Source organism: Gopherus evgoodei, chromosome 3 (assembly GCF_007399415.2).
Source record: "Gopherus evgoodei ecotype Sinaloan lineage chromosome 3, rGopEvg1_v1.p, whole genome shotgun sequence".
In the NCBI taxonomy this organism is placed as follows: Eukaryota; Metazoa; Chordata; order Testudines; family Testudinidae; genus Gopherus; species Gopherus evgoodei.
In genome coordinates this window covers 172,471,781-172,496,555 of record NC_044324.1, presented here as the reverse complement: position 1 = coordinate 172,496,555, position 24,775 = coordinate 172,471,781, and the positions used below count along the sequence as shown (strand labels likewise).

Below are 24,775 nucleotides of genomic sequence, written 5' to 3'. Positions count from 1 at the left end.
GGAGACTGGTGCCAGCTGACTTGGGCTTGCAGGGCTCAGCCAAGGGGCTGTTTAATTGCCGTGTGGATGTTCAGGCTTGAGCTGGAGCCTGGGCTCTGTGAGGGGGACAGGTCCCAGAGCTCAGGCTTTCAATTTTTCATTCATTTGAAAATTTTTGCAACATTTTTATTTTGAAAATTTTCTTTTTGAATTTTTTCGTCTTGGAGGTTTGTGTTCAATTTTACAGTTTCACTTCCCTCACACACACACACATTATTTTTTCCTTTTTTCCAATTTTTCCTTTTGTCACTGAAGGAAAAAAGGAGAGGGAAACGGAGAGAAACAAAGGAAAAAAGGAAACCCAATAAACAAAAAACAAACAAAAAAAGCCCACACCCATACATTTTTCATTTTCATCGACAATACTAATTTTTTCATGAAAAAGCTCATTTTTTAAAATTAAAAACAAATTTCATTCAAAACATTTAAACCAGCACTTCAAATTATGGTGTTTTTGGGGTTGGAATTTTTAAAACTTTTATTTTAGTACAAGCCTAATTATTCTGGAGTGATACTGGGAAACACATGACGCCAGTAATAAGCTTTAACGAGTGACAAGTAATTCCCAGGAGGTTTGAAGGTTCCCTTTGGATAAGCATCAAAAGTTCAGATGCTTTTCTCAATTGTACTGAAACCTCTCGTATCTGCAGAGTGCTGCTGGAAATCTTATGAGAACAGTCTCTCCCTCTACATTTCTGGGGCTTCTCACATCCCAAAGGGCTTGAAATTGGACAGCAGCCTTTTTTATGATACTCTATTACTTTCAGTTCTAGTTAAAACAGGGGAGATGAGGAAAGGTGGCAAAGAATGAAAGGAAAGGATAATCTATGCCTTTTCTAGACTTCAAGAAAATTCCAGCTCAGATTCAGTCTGGATTTTGGAGTGAAAGTTCCAGTTGAATCTGATTTGATCTGAATCTAGTAAAACATATAACGATGAAGCTCTCTTACCGTGGGTCGCTTCCAGACAATACCCTGCGTTTTAGGGGAATATGGCCCCAAGTCCCTATAGCCCAGGGCAGAAGGACCGGCTGGGAATTCTTCATCCTTAAACAGAGTGCCAGACTGCAAGCACTGCTGCCTGAGAGCCTCATAATCCTGATTTAAATACTTCACTGCCTTCCCATTGGAGCCAAGCCCTTCTAATACAGCTCTCTCTTTGGACAACTTAGCTGCAACTCCTGCCATCACTGTTTGCCTCCAGCGGGGTGTTGTGTGAGGACAGGACAGCTCCTACCTCGGAACAAAAGGGGAGGAATATAAGTGAGTGGCCAGGTGGGGTGGAGCGAGTGAACACATTACACAGTCCAGCACCTTTGGAGGGAGGAGGCACAACGCAAGTGCAAATATGTACTCAAGACAAGAGTAAGGAGAAGCTGGGAGGAGACAAAGAACTGGGCTGATGACTCACTGTAGATTCTGGCTCTCATTATCTTCTCTATTTGTACAATAGCCTGGGAGTTCCCTCTCTCTATATATTTTAGCAGAGGGCAGGGAATAAGGGGGAAAGTATTTTAATACTAAAGATGGCTCCTAGCCACATAATTCAGATCAGTTCTGAGCCTTGATGGGTGCTTGGATCCAGGGGTTTTGTTCAGCCTGTTATAGAGGACAGACCAGGATCACAGTTAGGATTCTGATAGCCTGCTCCTCCTCCAGAGTCAGGGATGTTCCACTCTGGGGAACATTATTAGAGAGATGGGGGCTAACCACAAAATCCAAGTCTGGATTTCCACCATCACCAAAGGATTGGGGTGCTCAGACACAGTGTCTCACTGAGGTTTACAGTGTCTTACGTTCAGAGAAATCTGCCCTAAGTGACATTTCAAGTCAATTTGACTCAAGTTGAAACATTGTGGCTTGTTGAACTGAACCAAAAGATTTTATTTTGACTCAGTTCAACTGCATCTCTTTAGATACTGCAGCGCTCCATGGCCCGATTCTTTGCACTCGGGTGGGTTCCTTAGCCAAACTACATCTTCCATGATGCACTGTAGACAGCTCTCTGACCAAGCCATCTGATGCACCACGGGAATCCATGACTGCAGGTGCATCATGGGAAATGCAGTCTGGCTGGGTAGCAGGGCTGGCTCTGGCTTTTTTGTCGCCTCAAGAAAAAAAAAAAAAAAAGGAGGGGGGCGGGTCCACTGGAGCAGCAAAAGGGTGGGGAACCCGGTGCGGTTGCAGTGGCAAGGAGGGGGCGGAACAACACAAAAACCACGCGGCTGGAGCAGCAAAGTGGGAGGAGGAAACAACGGCGCAGCTGGCACAGTAGGGGAAAAACAAAACAAAAACCCTACAGGGCGGCTGGAGAAGGGGGGGGGGGAAACGGCTGTGCATCCCTAGGTTTGAGCAGAATGCCGCCCCCTTGAATCTGCCGCCCCAAGTAGGAGCTTGCTCAGCTGGTGCCTGGAGCCGGCCCTGCTGGGGAGTCCAGAATGAAGGCAAGAGGCATCCAAACTACAACTCCATTAAGGCATCACAGCACCAGGTGCAGTTTAACGTCAAAATGATTCCAAGTGAATTGCTTTGATTTGGCTCAACAAATCAAAATGAAATACTTCAGTTCAGAAATGTTGAAATATTTTGCTTTGAATGAAAATACGATCAACATATTCTGGAACTTTCCATTTTGTGAGTAATGTCAATATTTCTTTTTTCATCCTGAATCGGGGCAAAAACAGATGCTGAAATATCAGAAGTTCCGATTTTCACTCAGCGCTAACTCTAAGAGAGCTCACTGTTAAATACTCTTCCTGATAATCAACATAAGATTTCCTTTGTTGCTTTCATCCCATTTCTCCTAATTGTGCTGTTCCAAATCATTCTGCTCCGTCTTTGTGTTTACACCCACCAAATACTTGTAGACAAACAACCTGACTAGCTTTTAACAGGTTTCCTTATCTGAAAAGAGGTTTCCTCCCCTAGGAAAAAATCTTTGCCTTTTCAACCCTGCAGTGTAAATTTACTTATATCCTCTGTAAACAGAGCTATTATTTACACAGGCCTGCACTGGTTCCAAAGCAAACTGTGCTTGGGAAAGCCTGATCAATCAAAGAGAAGGCAGAAGGGTGAAATTATACCCAGTGAGGACTAGCCTCCAAAAAGTTGCAGACATTGTAAGAGAGGAAGCTGTGCGTAAATCAGCTCCAATTGTATTGGAGGAACCAGAGCTGCTACCTTCAAGGCCCAATCTCTGATTTAAAGGGAGACTGCCAAGCCAGGGATATTTGTTCATAAAGGCACTAATATTTTGCATGTATAAAGTATCTTTTTTCCAAGGATCTCAAAACATCATACAAATGTTGGTTGACGACACTTCACAACAACCCTGTGAGATAAGTAAATGCTGTTATCCCTGGTTTACAGGTGGGAAAACTGAGGCACATAGCACTTAAGTGATTTTCCACAGGTCACATAGCGAATCAGTGACAGAGCAGGGACAGAACCCTGGAGTACTCACTACTGGTCTGTCTTAGATTTGGCTGGTAAACACAAAATGCTGCCTCCCAAGACTCTCATTAATCTGTAGCTCGCTGTTTGTAACATGTAGGTAAGCGTGTTTTACTGTGCCATACCTCTCAATATTCCAATGGCTAAAGCAGGCTGCAGCACCACTCAGGTTTGGCCTGTCGTCCCTCTCTGTCTGGAGGAGTAAAGGGGCCAAACCTGAAGTGTCGTTGCAACCCTGCATAGCAGGTCATAATGCCACTTGTTTGGGAGCCCTCTCAAATAGGGGGCCCAGGGCAAACTCCTTTCAAACAGGACAAGAGGCTTTGGAGGGTCAAAACCTGGGACTGCTGGGAGGTCTGCTGTGCTGGGTATATCACTGCCCTGTACTGGACAGAATGTCAAAGGACTTTAGTCTCCAGCACTGTCAGTGCACACCTTCTATTGGCACTAAATTAATTCACAAACGCATTTCTAAAAATCACTGAATCTCATTAGAGCAACCCCACTAAAAGCCAGAGACTGTGTTATCATAATTAGAGATGGGTGTGAATTAAATAGTAGTTCCCCACACCCTTAAACTCTGGGGGAAGGAGAGGCTGGTGTCTGATTCTCAGTTTGCAGGTGGCCTTTCTCTGTGTAATGGATCACATCAAAACCCTGGCTCTAAACACCTTCACATTTTGAAGTGTCTGAGTCCCAGCTCTGATCACAGTGCATGTCTTTCCTTCCCCTTTCCTTGGTATGCTGTGGGTATGTCTACTCAGGACTCGTGCTGTGGTGCTAAAAACAACTGTGTAGGTGTTCCACGTCAGGCTCTGAAGACTAGGGTAGGGGTAGGCTGCAGAGCCCAAGCTCCAGCCCGCGCTGCAACACCTACACAACTGGTTTTAGTGCTGTAGTGCAAGCCTGAGGTTGTTGACCCAGGGTCCGATACTCGCTGCTGCAGGCTGTGTGGACATAGCCTATGGTTCCCAAGCTGAGAACTTCCTCAAACCCATTGTCTACAGGCTATATAGATTCTCTAGTCTTGCATTCAGTTTTAGGGGGTATTGGCAGCTCCTTGGTAGCTCCAGGCTACAGATCTCAACTGCACTGTTCATTGAAATGCAGTGTTCTCTGGGATGTGTGAATCATCATTTAGACTGAGAGACTGTCACTTCCTATATGTTCTTTGGCGAGCAGGCAGCTCCACACTGCACATTCTGGGTTTCACACCAGTAATGTGTTGGATGGAAACTTCTATTTTCATTGTCTTTGGGGAACATGATGTTTTTCACTTGCTGTGGCCCATGCAGTACAAGGAAGTCCCTCAGGCTACTGCTCAAGTGCGTCCACAGTCCTGGATCATCTAGACTTATGGAACTAAACTCAGCAGCAGCTGTTTCTACTGCCTCCACCACACTCTTCTCTGAGCATACTTTTCTTCAGGAATGTGCGTGGTTGCATCCATTTGAGATGGAGATATGGATGCTGCAGTAGCTGCCAGGTCACCTACACTCTGACTAACTGGAAGATCAGACATCTCCTCACCACTCACATCCTCACTGGGGCCGGAAGGCTCACTGTGAACATTTGTGTCTATGTATCTCAGGAGAGCTCCCTCCTGCTTAGATAGAAAAGCTGCTTTTGCTTTCTTTCTTTTTCTGAATGCTGCCCCAGAGGGACATTTTCTTCTTTCACTCATGACTGCTGTTCTGTGCCAGCTATTGTGGCTCTCAACACTCAGTTGAAGGGGACAAATAAGAAGACTGGTAGCAGGGCCTGAGTGAGAGAAGATGTCAGCATCTGAAGGACCTAACTGGCTCCAACTACTTCAGTTGACAGCCTGTTCTCCTCAAATGGATTTAGGGAAGCAGCAGGAAGCAGGAAGCTATCTGACAAGCTGGTGTTAATCAGTCCAGGCTTCTGCGGATGCTAGAGAGGTACATAAGAGGCTTCTCCTCCTGCTCTCTCTCCCTGAAGCTCCTGCTCCTTTCTGTTATTCCCTCTCACCTTTTCTCCTGCCTGCCTGTTATATCTCTTGTGCCCTCCTTCCTTCAGCACAGCACTCCACCATCTCTGTGCATCTAGAGCAGAGAGAATACGTATGCACCAGCAGCAGACACCATTTTCTAATACTTCCGGTCCTAGTGGCGCCCCCTCACAATCTGGCACCTGAGGCAGCTGCCTCAGTTTGCCTCATGGTAAGGCCAGCCCTGCTTATCGACTTCATTTAGAAACTCGTGTGAAGTGCTCAGAGCAAGTGAAGACTTTTGTCCTTGGTGAGAGTGAGGAGACTTTAAACCATGTCCTAGCTTTAAAATAATTGGAAGATTTTATTCAGACTTTCCAAACAATTGCACCTTTGAGCAAGTAGTTGGTATGGACAATTTCATCCCTAATTGTAACTTGAAGGCTATTCAGACTTGCAGTGGAGAGAAAAGACTTTCTAACTTAAAATCCTTGGCTGGCCCCAAAATAAGATTAGAAGAAGTGGGAAAATTACAAAAGCTAATAGCAATAGAAATGTTTGCATGTGTATCTTTCAGTTCATTGAAAATAGGAGTGAGAAGTTAAATCACTAGCCCAAATAACAGCAGGATGCTAGTGCCTGAGTACCAGGAAGTGAACCTGACCAGCCTAGTTTAATTGACTGAGCCCAATGAACTACAGAGTAAACAAAAAGGGCCAAACCCGGAAGTTCCTTGTCAGTTTTTACTTACGCCCTATTCAGGCAAAACTCTCATTGATGTCAAGGACAGAAATGACTGAGTAAGGGCATCGATTTAGCTCCAAGGGTGTAAAGTACATTAGAATTTAAAGTTCCGCTGAGTTTTCATAACCTGAGATGCTGCTAATAACACAGGCAAAGAACACTTTTCCAATGTGTGTTTTTTAATCTTGATCTTTTAAATATATTGCAAATGTTTACATCTCTTCTTTTTCTGGATTTTGAATTGAAATAATATGAGTCAGAAACAAACTGCAGCTTTTGTCAGACCACCAAAAATAACATGAATTTAACAACATTATTTTCAGGAGTTATGTACCAATCCTCAGTTTATAGTGCAGAGATATAGGAAGAAGGGGACACATATCAGGGCCAAATGGGGCTTTGGGTGATCACTACTTCCCACCACCCAACACAGATGGAATGAGGTTAAGTAGTGTCCATATAAAGAAATGAAAACTACTGATTACTCCTCAAGAAAGGTTTTTAATGATTTACGGCTATAAATGCAACACGGACAGAATAGGAAAAGAAAAATTAAAGACCAGCATTGAATAAGCATTAATATAAATGACAAATTATATTGCAAACAAGCACAAGTACAGTTATGCATTAGCTACTTATTACTATAAAAGCATGTTTTTGACATTGCCAATTTTTACTGATGCAAAGCTATTATTACTTAGTGACTCTGAACCTTACAAGTTTTATTTCTGCCCTTACTAACTATACGTACAAAGATACTGTAAATTGATTAACAACTTTTTACTATTTTCTTAACAATTTAACACTAGTATTAAACTTTTACTACTATTTTTAATACTGCCAGTATTAATATAATCTGAGATTAAATTATCCCAACACTACCATTCTTAATACTATAGTGTCAGTACAATTTGAGATTAAAACAGCTCGAGCAACCCAGACTTTACTCCGTTACCTTATTTTGCATGCAGCCAGACTTTTTCACTTTAAAACCTTACCCTACCGAGAATATATCACCTTCTAGTTGACCGCTTTTTGCATTGGCCAGGTGCAGATAGTTGGTGCAGTTCAGGTTCTCTCGGTTCAGAGGGTACGGGTCAGACCAGTCAAAGAGAATAACTTCTTAGACCAAGACGCGCACACACACACCTGAGATTCTACACATTTAATCTCATCTGCCCGCCATGCTTTTAAGCAGGTCAACCAATTAGGTTAGGCCAAATTTAGTGTTATTGGTTTGGCTGTATAATTCATGCTTACTTATGTTTTTGTAGCCAATTATTATTTTAGTTTATAAATTATGCTCAAGGAGATAGCTTACTTCTATACGGCCCATTGTCTTGACTGTGGGTTTTTTTAGTTTTCTAGGTAACTTCCCTCTAAATGGGTTATTGGCTTGACTGTGGGTGAGGTTATCTTGATGACCTACATCTAAAGGCCTAGCTCATCAAACCCACATAGGAATTTGTTTTTTGGCTGCAGGATCCCTTAACCACAAGTTCCAAAGGTGATTTCAATAAGCCGTACCCGAGGACATGACCTATTAATACCATATAGGAGTCAACATAAAAGCTTGTCTGGTTGTAGGCATCTTTTGACCACAAGTTGCAGCTTACTTTTGCAAAGCTTGCTTTTTAAAGATAATTTTGTGAAGTTTACTTTATAAAGCTTCCGGAAGTCTTAGTTCTAACACTGGCAATATTGTCGTTCATCTTAAGCTTGACAACACTTTTGCTCAAATTAATCACATATAGTTGGAGGAGCCACTCAGACAGACATTCGCCAAGGGATCCTGGGTGAGTAGAGTAATTGAGCAGAATTTTGCTTGTTTTAGAGACAGGAAAATACCTTTTCATATTCGAAAAGCCGTGTAACACACTAGCTACGTGTATTCCATTCTGCACTACACAGAAGATAAAGGGCAAGAATGCACTACTTCTACCAGCTAATGGAATTACTCTTTTAGATCAAATAATTGAAATCTGTGCTGAAGGTCTCAGGTTCAAACCCTGCTGATGATCCACAGGAGGTGTTTTTATATCATTTTGCCTTAAACTCACACATATATGAACGTAACAGCACACATTATGCTCATTCATTCTTATTTAGATAGCAAGTTTGAAGTTCAGCTATTTTTGAGTTATCATTTAAAAAAAGTAAGAATTTTTTATACTAGGGAAAAATATGTACTTGTGGGGTTTTTTTTAACCCTGTCATAACTTTACAATAAAAATGTGTTTGGGTCTTTTTTAAAAACCATGTCATATCTCTAAAATAATTGGGGGATTTTATTCAGACTTTCCAAATAATTTCACCTTAGAGTAGATAATGAGCATGGACAATTTCATCCCAGAAGCTCAATATTTCCAGAAGGTCTGAGTATATGAGAACAAGGGATTAAAATGGAAACTGTTTTACAACCTTAACAACAGTGGTCAGTGCTATTATCTGCCATATCAACATACGGGCAGGACAACCCATCTCGTCATGGCCATGAGTTAGGAACGCTGACCACATCGTTCAGAAATTAATGGAGCACATCGGCTCAGCAGAGTCATCCTTAACAAGTAATTTGTTCCAATTTCATGTTGAACATTCTATTTCTACAGCATTTGGTGCAGAACAGTGAGCAAATAATGGAGAAAGAAAGGGGAGACCGTACACCAGGCACACAGTTTAAATATAGCAGGGCAAGGTGACACCAAACATTTCTCCTTGAATTGCAGAGCAACATTGATTAATGTTTGGAAGACGTTTTATCATCCATCATAGCAAAGCTGACTCTTCCTTACCTGCTTTTTGAATGCTGCTTTACATAAAACTTTAATAGGGGCTTTAACTAATTTTTTTAATTCCTTTTTAAGGCCTTATTCTAACCCAACACATGCCTTCTTTCTTTCCTACCCAGTTGGTAAGATCCATCCTTGGAAAACAGGAGTAGCAGCATTACAGGCTTTCCTGCCAACACACACAGCCTAAAATTCTGAAAGCCCTGTAATAAGAACTAGATAGATTAGTTACATTGTGTCTGAGCTCCCTCCCCTCCATGGTGCTTACTGCAGTAGTTCTAACCATACCTCAGTCTCATCAATTGTGCAAATAAGATTCATGCCATTTCTGCAAGTCATTGACAGTAAATGACACAATTGCTGCCCCAGTAAACACAGCTCCATTAAAGCAATTCCTAGAAAATCCCTCTGTGTGTGTGTTCCAATTGCAAAAAATAAGAGGCATGATAATATACTTGTGCCAGAATATTTACTCACTTAACACTGGATCAGGGCGTAGGAGATCACTTACTGCATTTTCAGAGGATTGTTCAGTAAGAATAGTAAAGGCTCCATTTCTTGTCAGCATCACAGTCTATGAAGCTTCTGTAATGGATGTGGATTTTTTTACATGCCCAGAATACAAGCCTCTTTTCCATGGCAGCTTACAAGCTAAGGGACTGGAGCATACTTCCAGCCTTGTCTACTCTGACATACAAAAAAACAAACATCGTTTTAGTTAATGCCATAAAAATAATGCAGGATCCCTCAGGTCCAGTTGTTCCAGGGGCAGCAGGGCAGGTACATTTTCCAATATTTTGTTTTAAAAAGTATTGTAACAAACCTATGGGATTTCCTGGTTGTGTGACCACACAGCACACCATGACCCCTTAGAACTTCATGGAGGCAGCAGGGATAGAACGCAGATCATCCTACAGCCAAAAGCCCTCCCCCTACTGCTTCAGCAAAAGGAGAATCTCTACAATCAATTATCAGTCTATGAAACAGTTGAGCAGTTTTCATTCTGTCCAGTGGAGGAAAGTGATGCACTTGCCCTCTAGCCAGTTCATTATGGTAAATATCCTAGAGTAATACCAGACTATATGTAGATTTATAATTATAATTCAAAAAATCATCTACAGTATAAATCATGGAAACTTTTAATAGAAAGAGCAACCTGACCATACAGACACTGTTTCCTATACCCAATGCAGTGCTTTATGCAATTGTGACCATACCATGAGCATGCTAAGAGATGCTTTGGGCATGAACTGTAAGATTTTCTCACCTTTGCAGCAAACGATGACGTTCACGATCTTACGGTGGCTGAAAAAATTCCTCATTGTGACACATTAATTGTATGTGAAATACAAACCACCACACTGAATTCTCATTGCTGGTCTAAGTTTAATGGATAGAAGATAGGAAATGTAAAGCTGAGACTGATATCACATCTTGCCTCATGCCACTGCAGCAAGAAAAGGAACTGTAGTGTGACCTAAGCAGGGTGAGTTATTAACCATACATTTTCTGGTTGGTATCCCTTTATGGCTTGGAATGATCAATTATTTTGTTCAAGACACAAGCCTCCTGCACTTTCCACAATAACTGATTAGCAGGGAAACTGGTTAGGGGCTGGTTAAATGTGCCTGTCGCAACAAACCAAATGGAAACATTTGCAGGGTCCACTTGCCATCCTCTGAGGATTGCAGGATCAGGATTCCTCTGTTGCCTGCTCTCTTAGCCTTCATGTCAGGGTCAGGACAAAGGCTAAAGTTCCATTGCCTGTTTCTCCTTTAACTCCCACTGTGATCTAAGGGGGATTTGGTCAGTGGGAATCGGGCTTCCCAAACCAGGACAGCCCTCTAACTATTGTGCCCAAGGTCCGAGCACTTCTGCCATTGGGCACCTTCCAATTCAGTAAAGATGGGTCAACTGATGTGGACTATGTGGGGAAGAGGAATTGGTTATGGTTGTACCCGGAGTCACAGGATGAAATTAAGCAATAGTTAACTGAGCTGTATTTCAGGAAAACTTCCCACAGGGGAGATCTACAAGATAGGAATATAGTTTCCCAGGGAAGTGGTAAAAGCCCCACAACTATCTACCATACGGAATAATCCTTCATTGACAGGGACCTAACTGACAGGGGCGACCTAACTGTTTTGTTTTCTCAGGCTTCTGATTCTAGCAAAGAATCCTAAATTTTGCACTTCTCCCTTTGAAGGATTGATCAGTGTCCGCTCAGAGTAACATATGGAAAATGATACACAAGCACCACCTAGAGGCAACAAAGAAGATTAAAAGGAGAGGATCACTTATTCCCATTCAGCAATGAACAAATCAAGTCAATTACATCTCAGAGGGGAGGGGTTTTCAGCGACCATCAGCACGCATAGAGCTGTCATAGGAACGGATTCCAGCAGCAGTTGCTGACTCTACCCTGGAGAATAGGAGGCTGTCCATTTAAATGGAAATTAATGGGTGTTCAGACCCATTGTCAGAATCCCAGGCATCTGGCAACCCTGAAATGATAGGGGGCAGACCCTAGGCACTCTCTGGGGGCAGTGATAACAAGGGAGCTGTTTTCACAATCTTGTGGGGCTCTGAAGGCTCATGGCCTCATGCCAGCCCTGTACATTCAGTGGTTGCTAGTGAGCTAATTCTTTACTCTTTGGGGATGTGTTTTGCTGGTTTTCACATGTGGCCAGATTAATCCCTGGGGTAACCCCGGTGACTCTCCCCCATAAATACCTACTAGATAAGAGTGCTATGAAGTCAAAGGAAACTGAAGATGGATTGCAAGACTCATCATTAAACCTCGAGGGGTAAATTTTCAGAAGCCCCGAAGACATTTAGGAGCACAAAACACATTGACTTTCAATTGGACTTAGGCATCTAAATACCTTCTATGCTTTCAAAAGTCTCCCCTCACCCCAGCCTCGTGGGAAAACTAGTTTTCAAAATACTTAATTGCTGGTCTCCAGATATCGTCACATGGAAAAATGACATATAGATTGAGAGCACTAGTAATATCAGTTTAATAATGGATATATCTAGAGCTAGTCAAAACATTTTCACTAAAAAATAGCTTTTAAGATGTGGGGGGAAATGCAATGATTTTTTGTGTAATCTTTTTATATAATTCAAAATTGTCCAGTTTTTCATCAAAGCAAAAAAATTGCTTTGAATCAGTTTTGTAGGGATTTTTTCCTTTTTGTCCCTCCTCTTTTTCATGGGAGGGAAAAAGGGAGAGAAAGGAGGGAATAAACTATATCAGGAAACAAAAATAATTGTTTCAACCAACATTTTAAAAACTATATGAGCCATTTAGAATTAAATTAAAAAGAAAATTAAACAATTTTAATTAATTGCCATTTTTCAACCAGTTCTAGATACATCCTTTACATGGGAGATTTAATTGCAGCAAAATTACTAGTGTGTAACACTGCTCTCTACTGGAGGGAATCAGAGCAACTGAGCAGTGGTATTGGCCCTATAGTGAAGAGAAATTCTTTTTATTTTGACCAGTAGGGGCCAGAAAAACATGAGATCTATCTCACTGTTACTGCAGAGTTCTGAGTGGCCCGTACTAAGCAGCACAGGAAGAACCATGAAGTTTCTAAATGGTCCCGGGTATGGCTCTGAAAGTTTTTTTCCATTGCAATCTGTGATGATCCAATATATTTTCCATACTGAGGTATGAGGGAGTGTACCTGAAGATGCCATTGAACCAGTGAGGTTTTATTCCGTGGAAATCCAAAAAATGGTGTCCATTTCTTAGACCTGGCCGGGGAGGAAGATGGCTCACTTGCACCACTGGCAGTCATCTCCTGGTTGCAATTATGTGAAGTTCCACACCACATCTTGGCTCATACCCAATACTGACAGTACAATGCAGTAGTGAAGTGTGAAGAAGGGCTGCACTTTTAAAAATGACATACCTAATGTTGCCAACTCTTGCAATTTTGTTGCTAGTCTTGCAGTTTTGGCCAATATCTGCATCCGCGCATATGTGTCTGAGAGACTGAGGGGCTCACTGCCTTGTAGTCAGGGCCGTCCTTAGGCATAGGCAGAATAGGCAGCCGCCTAGGGCCTCACTCTGCCTGGGGGCACCACTCTGCAGGCAGCCCAGACAGTGTAGAAGCAGGGCTGCTGGGTCCTAGAGAGAGCCGAATGCAGCACAGTCTGAGGAATGGGATTGGCTGCTGGGGTCTCTGGGAAGGGGAGGGAGTAGGGGATGGGGAAGGAGCTCACCTGTGAGTGTGACTCTTTCCCCCCGGCTGAGGTCAGGTGAGGCAGGCTCTGTGGCTCTGGAACCAGTATCCTTTGTTGTCCCCCATAACATCCATTCTTCTCCTCCCCGCCCCATGGAGCACCCCTCTCTCTCTCCTCCCTCCCCTCCGTCAGGGCTGGATTGGGTGAGGTGCTGGGGGATAGGTGGGGGAAGGGCTGGCTGGCTGCCTGCTGAGGAATGAAGGTGAAAGTAACTCACTTCCTTGGCAGGCAACCAGGATTGGAATGTCACACAGGGCTTGGCTGGGGTCAGCCAGATGTGTGAAAAATCAGGATAGAGGATTGGGGTATAGTGATCAGATATCCCTATTTTATAGGGACAGTCCCAATTTTGGGGTCTTTTTCTTATATAGGCTCCTTTTATCTCCCCCCCTGTCCCTGTCCTGATTTTACACACTTTCTGTCTGGTCACTGTGGGGGAGGTAATTGGTGCCTATATAAGACAAAGCCCCAAATATTGGGACTGGCCCTATAAAATCAGGACATATGGATCTGGCCACCCTAGCTGGGGAGCGTCTCTCCCCCGGGCTGGCATCTGCCAGCGATCCATCTCATAAGGGGGGAGCTGCACAGGGCAGGATAAGCTGCTGTGGCTCCATGGGTGCCCCGTCCCTGAGATCAGATGCTGTGCTAACTTCACCATGGTCCGTAAGGCTGGTGGTGGTGTCCATTGGCGTGTGATTGGACCTGAGGGTTTGCTGCTGCTGTTGCCACTCTGCACCCCAAGAGGTGGATTTTGGGGTCCTGCAGTTTTCCACCTATCTCCTCCTCTACTGCAGCTGTTGGACCAGCAGGCTGGGGGGTGAGCCAAGCATGAAAGCAGTACTGTGTTGCCATTTAGATTTTCATTTAACAACTTTGTTTGCCAAAAATTCTTGCTAACAATCCTGAATCCAATTTCAATATATTTTTTTTAAATCAATATCTTAACCAAAAACAGAAAATTAAGTTGTTGACAATTAGTGACAGGTTTGGTTTGAAGCAGGGAGTGGGCCAGTTTTCATCAGAGAAACAAAAAATGTTGACTGACTTTCCTATAGCCTGTTACCCCTGATAAGAGTCCTCCAACAACTGTAATATGCTCATCTCCTTACTAGTGTATAAAGCAGGGGTCGGCAACCTACAGCACACGTGTCAAAGGTGGCAGGTGAGCTGATTTTTGATGGTATGCAGCAGCAGGCTGAGCGGCTCAGCCCATCACTGCTCTGGGGTTCCAGCTGCTGCCCTATTGCCAGCTGGGATACCAGCCATCGGCCCCCCTCAGAACCTGCTGCTGGCCTGGGGACTCCCAAGGAACCCCAGGCTGGCAGTGGGCTGAGCAGGCCAGCTGAACCACTCAACCTGCTGTCAGCCTGGGGTTCCATTCACTCAGCCGGCAGCGGGCTGAGTGGGCTGGTGGCAGGCTGAGCAGGACCGGTGGGGGGTTGAGTGGCTCAGTCTGCTGCCAGTCTGGGGTGCCAGCAGCACTCAGCCTACTGCTACTCAGAGGTTCGGCTGCCGGCCCCTTGCCAGTCAAGAGCTCAGCCGCCAGCCCCACTCTGCCTCCTGCCAGCCTGGGTGAGCAGAATCCCAGGCTGGTAGTGGGCTGAGGGGGGGTTGGCAGCCGGGATCCTGGCTGGCAGGAGTTGGTGGTCAGAACCCCAGACCAGCAGTGGGCTGAGCAGGGCCTGGGATCCTTGTCTAGGGTTCCAGCCACCAGCCCGCTGCCGGTTTGGGGTTTCATTTACTCAGCTAGCAGTGGCCTGAGCAGGACCGGTGGCCAAGACCTCAGATAATAACAATAGTTTATTTATATAATACAGACATAGAGAGAAACCTTCTACAAACATTAAAATGTATCACTGGCACGAGAAACCTTAAATTACAGTGAACTTGGCATACCACTTCTGAAAGGTTGCCGACCCCTGGTATAGAGTGACCATATGTTGTACTAAGATTCTCCTGCTTTTTTTTTTCCCTGTGAGTCAGTATAACTTTTGCCAGCCCAGAAGTTGGGCAGCCAATGTTTTACGTTTTCACAATGTTTTCTCCAACTTTCATAAAGTAAATACACAGTTAATATGAGTTAAAAAGGCCAGGGACACTTCTTTGTGAAGAATCTGTACAGCAGATCATGCCCATATATGATCCAGAAAAGAAATTTGAGGTTGAATTTTTTAATGTTGTGATGGATAAAGCAGTATCTGCTGTTGATGAAAGGTTTAATACCTTGCAAGTACACCATGAACAGTTTGGATTTTTGTATGACATAACTAAATTCAACGAAATAGGAAAACAAGAGCAACTAATGACAAAGTGCAAGAACCTAGAGAGCCTCCTGAAGCACGGTGATAATTTTGATTTACATGGACTTGAACTGTATGAAGAATTGAGTACACTGTCATCAATGTTGCCACTTGCAAAATCGGTGATGGACATTGTACAGTTTATTCATACCCGCAAACTTGTTGACATATATCCTAATGTGTACATTGCCACTCGTATTCTACTGACAATTCCTGTAACAGTAGCATCAGGAGAACGGAGTTTCTCAAAACTAAAGCTCATTAAAAACTATCTCCGCTCTACAATAGTCAGGAAAGCTTAACTGGTCTTGCTATTCTTGCAATCGAACAAGACGCTACTTTATCTTTGTCATACGATGACATTATTACTGATTTTGCAGTCAAAAAAGCCAGAAAGATTGCTTTTAATTAAAAACAAATCTGTGTTTCAATACCTCTTCATATAAATTTCCAATAAAATTTTGATAAATTTAAAAAAATGTATTATTTGCATCATTCTGTCATATCAGAATTTTTTCTATAGTGCTGCTTCTTTAGTGCTAGTCCATCAGCATTACAGTGTGCTTAATTAAGTTAAACTGGTTTTAATAACGTGAATGTGGCAAGTTTTCCAATACTGCAAGCTTATGTTTGTGTTGCTAAGAGCAGATCAGGCACAGGGGCACCAGTTTAATAATCTCGCCTAGGGCACCATAAATCCTAAGGCCGGCCCTGCTTGTAGTGATCAAAACACTTTTTCCCCCAGTAAAACTGATCCTAACATCGAGAGGTGTTTGTAAACTGAGCACAAAATGGATGCGACGTACCCCAATACTGCTGTCTAAAGGGCTCTAGGGGGCTGTAGAAGATGGTTGAACAGGCTGTATGTAGAATTCTATGTGCCACAGCTGCCAGATGAAATCAGAAAGCTTCTACATAAAACTCAGTTCCTTTTCATCGTTACCTTTTTGCTGAAAATCACAGTGCTGATTTGTGACAGCTATACACAGCTTTACCACTAAGCGGAGCCACACAAGTATTTTAAAAAGCAGTCATAACAATTACATCCTACGGTGCAGATGAGCCACGTTACAGCGTAGTTAAATTCTAGGCTAGCAGGAGGACATCTCATCTTACCGTCCTCATTAAGCAGATGAACTTCTTGCACCAGTGACTGATTCTTTAAATAGGCCTAGTCTTTCACAAGCTAAAAGCAGCGAAGAGTCCTGTGGCACCTTATAGACTAACAGACGTTTTGGAGCATGAGCTTTCATAGGTGAATACCTGCACGAAGTGGGTATTCACCCATGAAAGCTCATGCTCCAAAACGTCTGTTAGTCTATAAGGTGCCACAGGACTCTTCGCTGCTTTTACAGATCCAGACTAACACGGCTACCCCTCTGATACTTTCACAAGCTAGCTGTTCAAATAGTTCAGTGCTGCCTAGTGAACAAGTTTGTGGACCTAAACCTGCCTTTAATATTGTGCCATGTACCTGTGTGTCTCACTGAACCTAGTGTGTTCTTATGCAGCTGTCAACATGGAATTGAATATTGTCATTTAAGAACACAGCAGCATACTGCTGGCCCTATGTTTTGTGAGAACTTATGCAAATTAGCATTAGCAGATCCTCTTCCAGTACCCCCATCACGTCTGTCTTATTTCTCCCACACCTCAACATCCTGTTTAAAATACAGAGACCCTCCTAATTGTGAGGATCTGTGGCTTCAAGTCACCTCCTAAGAAACCAGGAGAGAAAGCTGAACCTTTTGAAGCTAAGTGGGAAAGGACAGTTAAGAAATTCAGTAAGTGGCTTGACAGAGCCAGCTGTGATCACAGAAAAGAAATTAGGAGGCAGACCAGTTGGATACAAATGTACAACTCAGGACTCAGAGAAAAGGTCTCTTGTGTGGCCACATAGGTCATAAAGACCTACAGTTGCTTCTTCTGCAGTGGCATGTGACTTTAAGGAATTTAAATTTGCTGTTTGATAGAATATGTTCAGCTGCAAAGAAGGTTTGTTCCTTCATTGGGTCAATTTTTCTATAGCATTTAACTATGCTTGCCATAAAACAAGAGCAAAAGCACTGGAGAACCCAGCAGTGAACCTCTTTAGGATTTTGACTCAGGTGCTGTCCTCATATTTGACTGAATACATGCACATACTTTGGCTGTCTTCACTACCCGCTGTATCGGCGGGTAGCAATCGATTGCTCAGGGATCGATATATCACATCTCATCTAGACGCGATATATCGATCCCCGAATGCGCTTATATCGATTCCGGAACTCCAGCAATCCGAACGGAGTTGCAGAATCGACACGGGGAGCCGTGGACATTGATCCCGCACCGTGAGGACGGTGAGTAATTCGATCTTAGATACTTCGACTTCAGCTACATTATTCACGTAGCTGAAGTTGTGTATCTGAGATCGATTTTCCCCCGTAGTGTAGACCAGCCCTTTGAGTCAAAGGCAAGCCAGCCACATTCCTGGTGTCTGACTTATAAAAAGGTTCTGAAGGCTTCCTTTGATATAAAGTGTTTAATGAATGCATAATGTATGCCACATTTTCCCATTCGGTAGTAGTTATGACTTACATTGTCTTAAGTGAAGGATAAATGTCCATGGAGTATACTTCTTAGTATAGTAGAGACATTTGAATTCTAGAAGATACAAAGGCATCACCAGAGGCCCAGAGTGATGCCCTAGGGCCACAATATTAAAAATAAACTTTCTCATATTTTTCAAGAAAACCACCCTGCAATAATTTCATTAGTAGTTCAAATGAGGTATTTTATGATCCTTTGCATTATTACCGCTTGAAAATATTTTTTATCCAATCAGATAGTTCTGAATAGGTCCTTAGTAAATACATGTCTTGGGATACTACGTTTTAAAGTCCATCTCTTCAAATATAAGCCAGATGATCACTGAACACAGAACATGGATGCAACACAGAATGTTAAAGTGCGTTTAGTGCACAGAATATTAATACTCTTCACTGGAAAGTGAACTGTGAGTGGCTTCAAATAATCTCTGACTCAGACAGAAAAATATGTAACAAATGGTTTTAATTTCCCCTCAGGACAAAATAATATTACACTGGCAGCAACTGGCATGTTAGCATGCAGCTCGAATGAAGAAACTGCCTAAATGTGTCAACTACTTATGCTAAACAATCTGTTCCATCTTGTATTTAGCTGTGACACTGAGTGAGTTTCCCAGATCTGAAGATGAGCTCTGTGTAGCTTGAAAGCTTGTCTTTGTCACCAACAGAAGTTGGTCCAATAGAAGATATTACCTCACCCACCTTCTCTTGCTAGTACAAGGTACAGCCAAAGCATGTGTTTGGCAGGGAATTAGCAGCATGCAGGTTAGACGCACAAAGGAGAATGGATAGATTAATAAAAACAATCGCAGTGGTAGATCTTGTTCAGTTCCCAAGAGCAACTCCAGCCATGAAAGTAATTTATGGCTGTAGCCATACTAGAAAAGGCCAAAAAGGAGGAAAAGGGTGAGCGGGGACAGCAGGAAATTGCAGAGGGTATAAGGTGACTGAGCTCAGATTTGGACTCTCATCTATGTATTTATTCTAGGTTTGAATTACTTATTATTTCACTTTCAGAAGGAGACACTATATAGAAGCATTTTTCAAACTTCGGGTCAGGCACTGGGTCGCTCTGGTCAGCACTGCCAACCGGGATGTTAAAAGTCCCATCAGCAGTGCTGCCCAGTGAAGACAGGTTAGAGCCTACCTGTTTTGACACTGTGCTGTGCCCTGGAAGCAGCCAGCAGCGGGTCTGGCTTCTAGGCAGGGGAGCCTGAGCACCGGTTCCACATTCCCATTGCCGGGGAAAGGGAGGGCAGTGCTTGCAGGCAAGAGTCACACGAAATGGCTTGCGCACCTCTGCCTAGGAATGGGACCTGCTGCTGGCCAACCCCCTGCCCCATCTCTGAGCCCCCCTCAATCCTGGAGGCTCTCATAGAGTCATAGAATATCAAGGTTGGAAGTGACCTCAGGAGGTCATCTAGTCCAACCCCCTGCTCAAAGCAGGACCAATACCCAGACAGATTTTTACCCCAGTTCCCTAAATGGCCCCCTCAAGGATTGAACTCACAACCCTGGGTTTAGCAGGCCAATGCTCAAACCACTGAGCTATCCCTCCTGCACTCCAAACCACTCATCCCCACCCCCACCCCAGAGCCTGCACCCCCAGCCCAGAGCCAGGACCCCCTCCTGCACCCCAACCCTCTGCCCCAGCCCAGAGCCTCCTCCCACACTCTGAACCTCTCATTCCCAGCCCTACCCTGCAGCCCTCACCCCAAAGCTCTGTCTCAGTCTTGAGCCCCTCCCACAGCCCAAACCCCTCATCCCCAGCTCCACTTAGTGCTTTCCAGGAGAGAGGGGGGAAGTGTGGGGAGCTGTGCGCTCGGGGAGGAGGCAAGGCAGGGGCAGGGATTTGGGAAAGGGGTTGGAATAGGGGCAGGGAGGGGGTAGAGTTGGGGTGGGAACTTTGGGGAAGGGGTTAGAATGGGGGTGGGGAAGGTGTGGGAAGAGGTGGGGCAGGAGCAGGGCCTCATAGAAGGGGTGGAGTGTGAGCAGTGCTGGAGGCAGCAGGGGGTGAGGGGTTGTACATTTATATGAAAAGATGTCAGTAATGCAGCCCTCAGGCCAATGTACTAGTCCTCATGTGGCCCTCCTGGTGATTTGAGTTTGAGATCCCTGATCTACACTGTTATTTTTAGCACTGTAATGTCCCGCTGCTGGAGCCTTTCCCCATTGCCTCCACCCTACCACAGCCTTTCACTGCCACATGTATCTGCACACCGCAGTGTGGATGAAGCCTGCTTTTCACTGCAGCATGTAGCTATACGTACCCTACACGCCACTGCAAGTCTAGACAAGGCCAAAGACCCTATAATGCTACCAGCTAAAGAAAATTCTCTAGAGAGAAAGCGGTAGAAGCCTGTAACTTTGGAACAGGTGGATCTGAGTTATCTTCCTGGTGCTGCTGCTGAATATCTCAGTGGCTGTGGTGTGCAGCGTAGTGACAACCGGGAAGTCCATCCAAGGATTTGTTACAACGTGAGTATGTCCCTCCATTATGTTGAGCAAGATCTCCTATTCCAGTCTGTCCAGTATACTTTTATTTCCCTTTAATGAACTGTTATTTACTTTTCCTTTGGTTTAATTGTATATATTTTTTGTCCTTAGGGTTAATGGCAATTATCAGCTGTGACCCCTTTTGCCTAAAGGTTGTTGTTCCTTCTGCATGGGAAGTAGATAAGCAAGACTTTTACTTGTCCCTGTGTGGCACATCAGTTGAGCCAAACACACTTGAAGAACCACCCATAGGCTTTGGATTTAAGTATATCAAGAGGAAAGGGCTTCTCACAGGCTGAGTTTCAAAGGCAAAGGCTTCTCTAAACTAGAGCTTCCCCCTCATCTGCAGGGTGCAGAGGAGAGGCCGAGACCCACCTCCTAGAAACCATGCCCCTCCAGACAGAGATTCTTAAAAGCTTACTCTACACCAGGGTTTCTCAAACAGGGGTCGCCACTTGTGCAGGGAAAGCCCCTGGTAGGCCGCGCCGGTGTGTTTACCTGCCCCGTCCGCAGGTCCGTCCAGTCGCGGCTCCCACTGGCCGCAGATCGCTGCTCCGTGCCAATGGGCGCAGGCCGAGCACTGGCGTGGTTCTGGTCCAACTGCCCCTTGCCCAGCACAATCTTTGTGGGGAAGGGGCCTGCCCCTTTAATGGCGTAGTCTCCCCCCACTCACAAACACTCCAGAAATTGTAGCGAGGAGTCGGCACTAGTAGTGCAGCTCTGGCCTAGCAGCCCATCCTCATCCCCAGGAACAGTGCTAGGTTGCCAGGGGTCTGGTTTTCAACTGGAAAGTCCAGTCAAGAAGGGACCTGACAGTGTCTGGGCAGCTCTACTGACCGGTCACCAAAAGTCTGGTTACCTGACTGTCCACAATTGGCTTCCATTCCGTCACCGGGAGGGCGGGAAGAGCAGCTGCTGGTGGAGTTGGTGGAGCATGCAGGAACTTTCTGGCTCCAGCAGAGAGAGGTACCAGCGGCCGGCTCCTGCAGGGAGGAATACTGAAGCGTGCGGCATTTGAGGAGCAGGGCCAGTGATTGGGCTCATTGTTCGGGCCCCCTTGCCCCTGCCCCTGCCCCACCTTTAGGGTGCTGCTCTCCATCCTGCCCCACTCACCCCTCCCCCCCAGAGTGCAGCTCTCCCCCCCACATCCTGCCCTAGTCACCCCTCCACCTCCGGAGTGCGACTCTCCCCCCCCTCATCCTGCCCCAGTCACCCCTCCACCCCCAGAATACAGCCCCCACATTCTGCCCCAGTCTCCCCTCCATCCTCAGAGTGTGGCTCTCCCTCCCCCATCCTGCCCTAGTCACCCCTCCAACCCGGGAGTGAGACTCTCCCCCCTCCTGCCCCAGTCACACCTCCACCCTGGAGCATGGCTCCCCCCCACATCCTGCCCTAGTCATCCCTCCACCCCCAGAGTGCGGCTCTCCCTCCCCCTGCCCTGCCCTAGTCACCCCTCCACCCCTGGAGCATGGCTCCCCCCTCCATCCTGCCCCAGTCACCTCTCCACCCCAGAGTTCGGTCCCCCCATCCTGCTCTAGTCAGCCCTCCACCCCCAGAGTTCGGTCCCCCCATCCTGCCCTAGTCATCCCTCCACCCCCAGAGTGCGGCTCTCCCTCCCCCTGTCCTGCCCTAGTCACCCCTCCACCTCTGGAGCATGGCTCCCCCTCCATCCTGCCCCAGTCACCCTCCACCTCTAGAGCCCTGCTCAGCTGGTGGAGGGAGGAGATGGAGAAAGCAAGAGTGAGAAGGGGGGGGAGGGAGAAGAGGAACAGGGGATGGGGCCTCAATGGAAGAGGCAAAGCAGGGGCAGGGCCTTGAGGGAAGAAGCAGAGCCAGGGTGGGGTCTCAGTGGAAAAAAGCAAGGCAAGGCAAAGCAGGGCAGGGCAGGGATGGGGGAGGTTCTGGCCCTCAATGTCGTTTTCACATATTAGAAAATTGGCCACCCTAAATAGTACCAGGGTGGCTCTAGCCCGGGAAGGCCTGGCCCAGCTGTCCTGCTGCACCAATAGCAGCCAGGAGCCACAACCATCATCCTAGGACACCTTTCAGAGTGGGGTACCTACACAGCTAAGTGTCTAGCATCAGCCCTGCGGGCAGCTAGGAGTCGAGACTCCCTGCAATCTCACTCCATCGCTTTCGCTCTCACTCTATAAATAAAAATCCACTTTAGCGCTGGCTTCTCATGCCCTGATTAGACTAACAACGGTTTCCTTCAGCAAGCAGCAAGTTCCCGCTCTATTTGGGGAAATTTGGCAATTCAAATGGCCAGCAGTGGTACAATCACATGGAAAAAGTGAAGCTGTGTAACCTCATGAGTAAGGAAAACAACTCTGGAATTCAGTCACCCCTCCCTTCCCTTCTATGTGTCAGCTCAGCTCCCATCACCAGCAGCCATGGGCACAAAGCTTTGGACTCCACCTCACCAGCTGCAGGGCTGGTTATTGTTAACTCCTTTGCAAAGCAGTGGATGGACTTTGCAAGCATACAAATGACTGACAAACGACAAACTAGATTAATGCTGACTTGAGAGCAGGGACTAATATGGGATTTCAAAGCAGTTAAAGTTCATTACCACTGCCACTCTCCAAATGGCTTGAATCATTCAAATAAAGAATCCAACTCATCCTAAAAGGCTTGTATTACTTTAAGCATTTTACTCCTCCTCTATGGGATGTCTGTTTTGTAACTGTGGACAGTGCGGGAAAATGCTGTAATCTTACTTATGCAAAACTTCCTTTCATCCCAACAAGAGTTTGGCCTGAGCCAGGACTGTAGCACTGGATCCAACGTGCAGGCTGGTGTCGGTGAGGGTTTAGGCTTGACAGTGAGAGAGTGGGTGAAGGCAGCTCAGAGAACTGGCTCTGGGAGATTTCTAAATGGGGAAAGGCTAGATGAAGCATTTAGGAAGAAGAAAAAAAGTCACGGTTTTATTTTAGTGCCCTGAATGTGACACATCAAAGCAGCTCTTGGTCTAAATAGAACCTTATGATTCCTCCACCCAAACCCAGATTATGCTTGTGGTTCAGGCTGCAGGAGTAAACAAAGCAGTCCTAGCTTGGTGGAGCTGCTTATAGACAGGTGTGCCTTGGTGTCTTTTATCACTCTTCAGTAGGAAACAAGAGGCTGAAATCTGTGTGGATTTATGGCACATGCAACCTCAGCTGTCACTGGGACTGCACTTCATCAGCAAGTTGGCTAAGGAACTGGTAAGGGGTGCTCACCTCATCAACCACCCCTGAAAGGGTCACAAGAGGCTATTTAAGGTAATAATTGGAGATATACCAATCTCCTAGAACTGAAAGAGACCTTGAAAGGTCGTTGAGTCCAGCCCCCTGCCTTCACTAGCACCAGATCCCCAAGTGGCCCCCTCAAGGATTGAACTTCACAACCCTGGATTTAGCAGGCCAATGCTCAAACCACTGAGCTATCCCTCCCCCTTGACAGGAGCAGCTGCAGTGGCTGGGGTGTAAGCTAGCTATACAGCCTTAACTGAACCTGACCCAGCAGGGCAGGAGGAGGCAGGGCTCCTATAAAGCCAGAGAGCGGAGAGCCCAAAGAGGCTGCTGCAGGGGGAGAGACTCAGCAGCAGTTATTCAGGGTTGCAAGAAAGGAGTGGGAAGAAGCCTAGGAAAAACAGGCACAAGCATGAGACTGCATAGACATTAGCTGCTGACTTGTGGTCCCTGGGCTTCTTTCTACTCCTTTCTTGCAACCCTAAGAGTAACTGCTGACTTTCTCCCCCTGTAACAGCTTCCTTGTGCGCTCCTCTTTCTGGCTTTATAGGAGGCCAGCTGGGTCAGCTTCAGTATAGCCAGCCTACACCTCACCCAGGTGCAGCCCCTCCTGGCAAATAGCCTCTTGTAAGCCATTTTAACCCTTTCAGGGGTGATGTGGGATGAGTTCAGTCCATTGTCCATTCAGCTGTTCAGAAAAGGACAGGACCCACAAAACCCACTGTGCAGACATCTTTTTTGTGCTGGTTTTATACTGTTCCATAAAGCAGGCAGGACCTGCTTCTGACTCAGGGCTTGTCTACACTTACAGCACTGCAGACAGTGGCACAGCTGCACCACTGTAGCACTTAGTGAAGACACTAGCTATGCTGGGGGGAGAGCTTCTCCCTGAGAGGTGGTAGCTACGTTGCTGGGGGTTAGGT

General features: G+C 45.5%; 1 protein-coding gene across 2 annotated transcripts in view; it reads right to left on the bottom strand.

The window, feature by feature from the left end:
* Positions 1-1,250, bottom strand: part of LOC115647578 (calpain-8-like) — a 46,988-nt gene extending 45,738 nt beyond the window's left edge. For both annotated transcript variants that reach the window (XM_030554288.1, XM_030554289.1), the window contains exon 1: positions 990-1,250. In XM_030554288.1, coding sequence (XP_030410148.1) covers positions 990-1,226 — 237 coding nt within the window. In that variant the 5' untranslated portion in view covers positions 1,227-1,250. The remainder of the gene's footprint in view (positions 1-989) is intronic.
* Between the last annotated feature and the right edge of the window lie 23,525 nt (positions 1,251-24,775).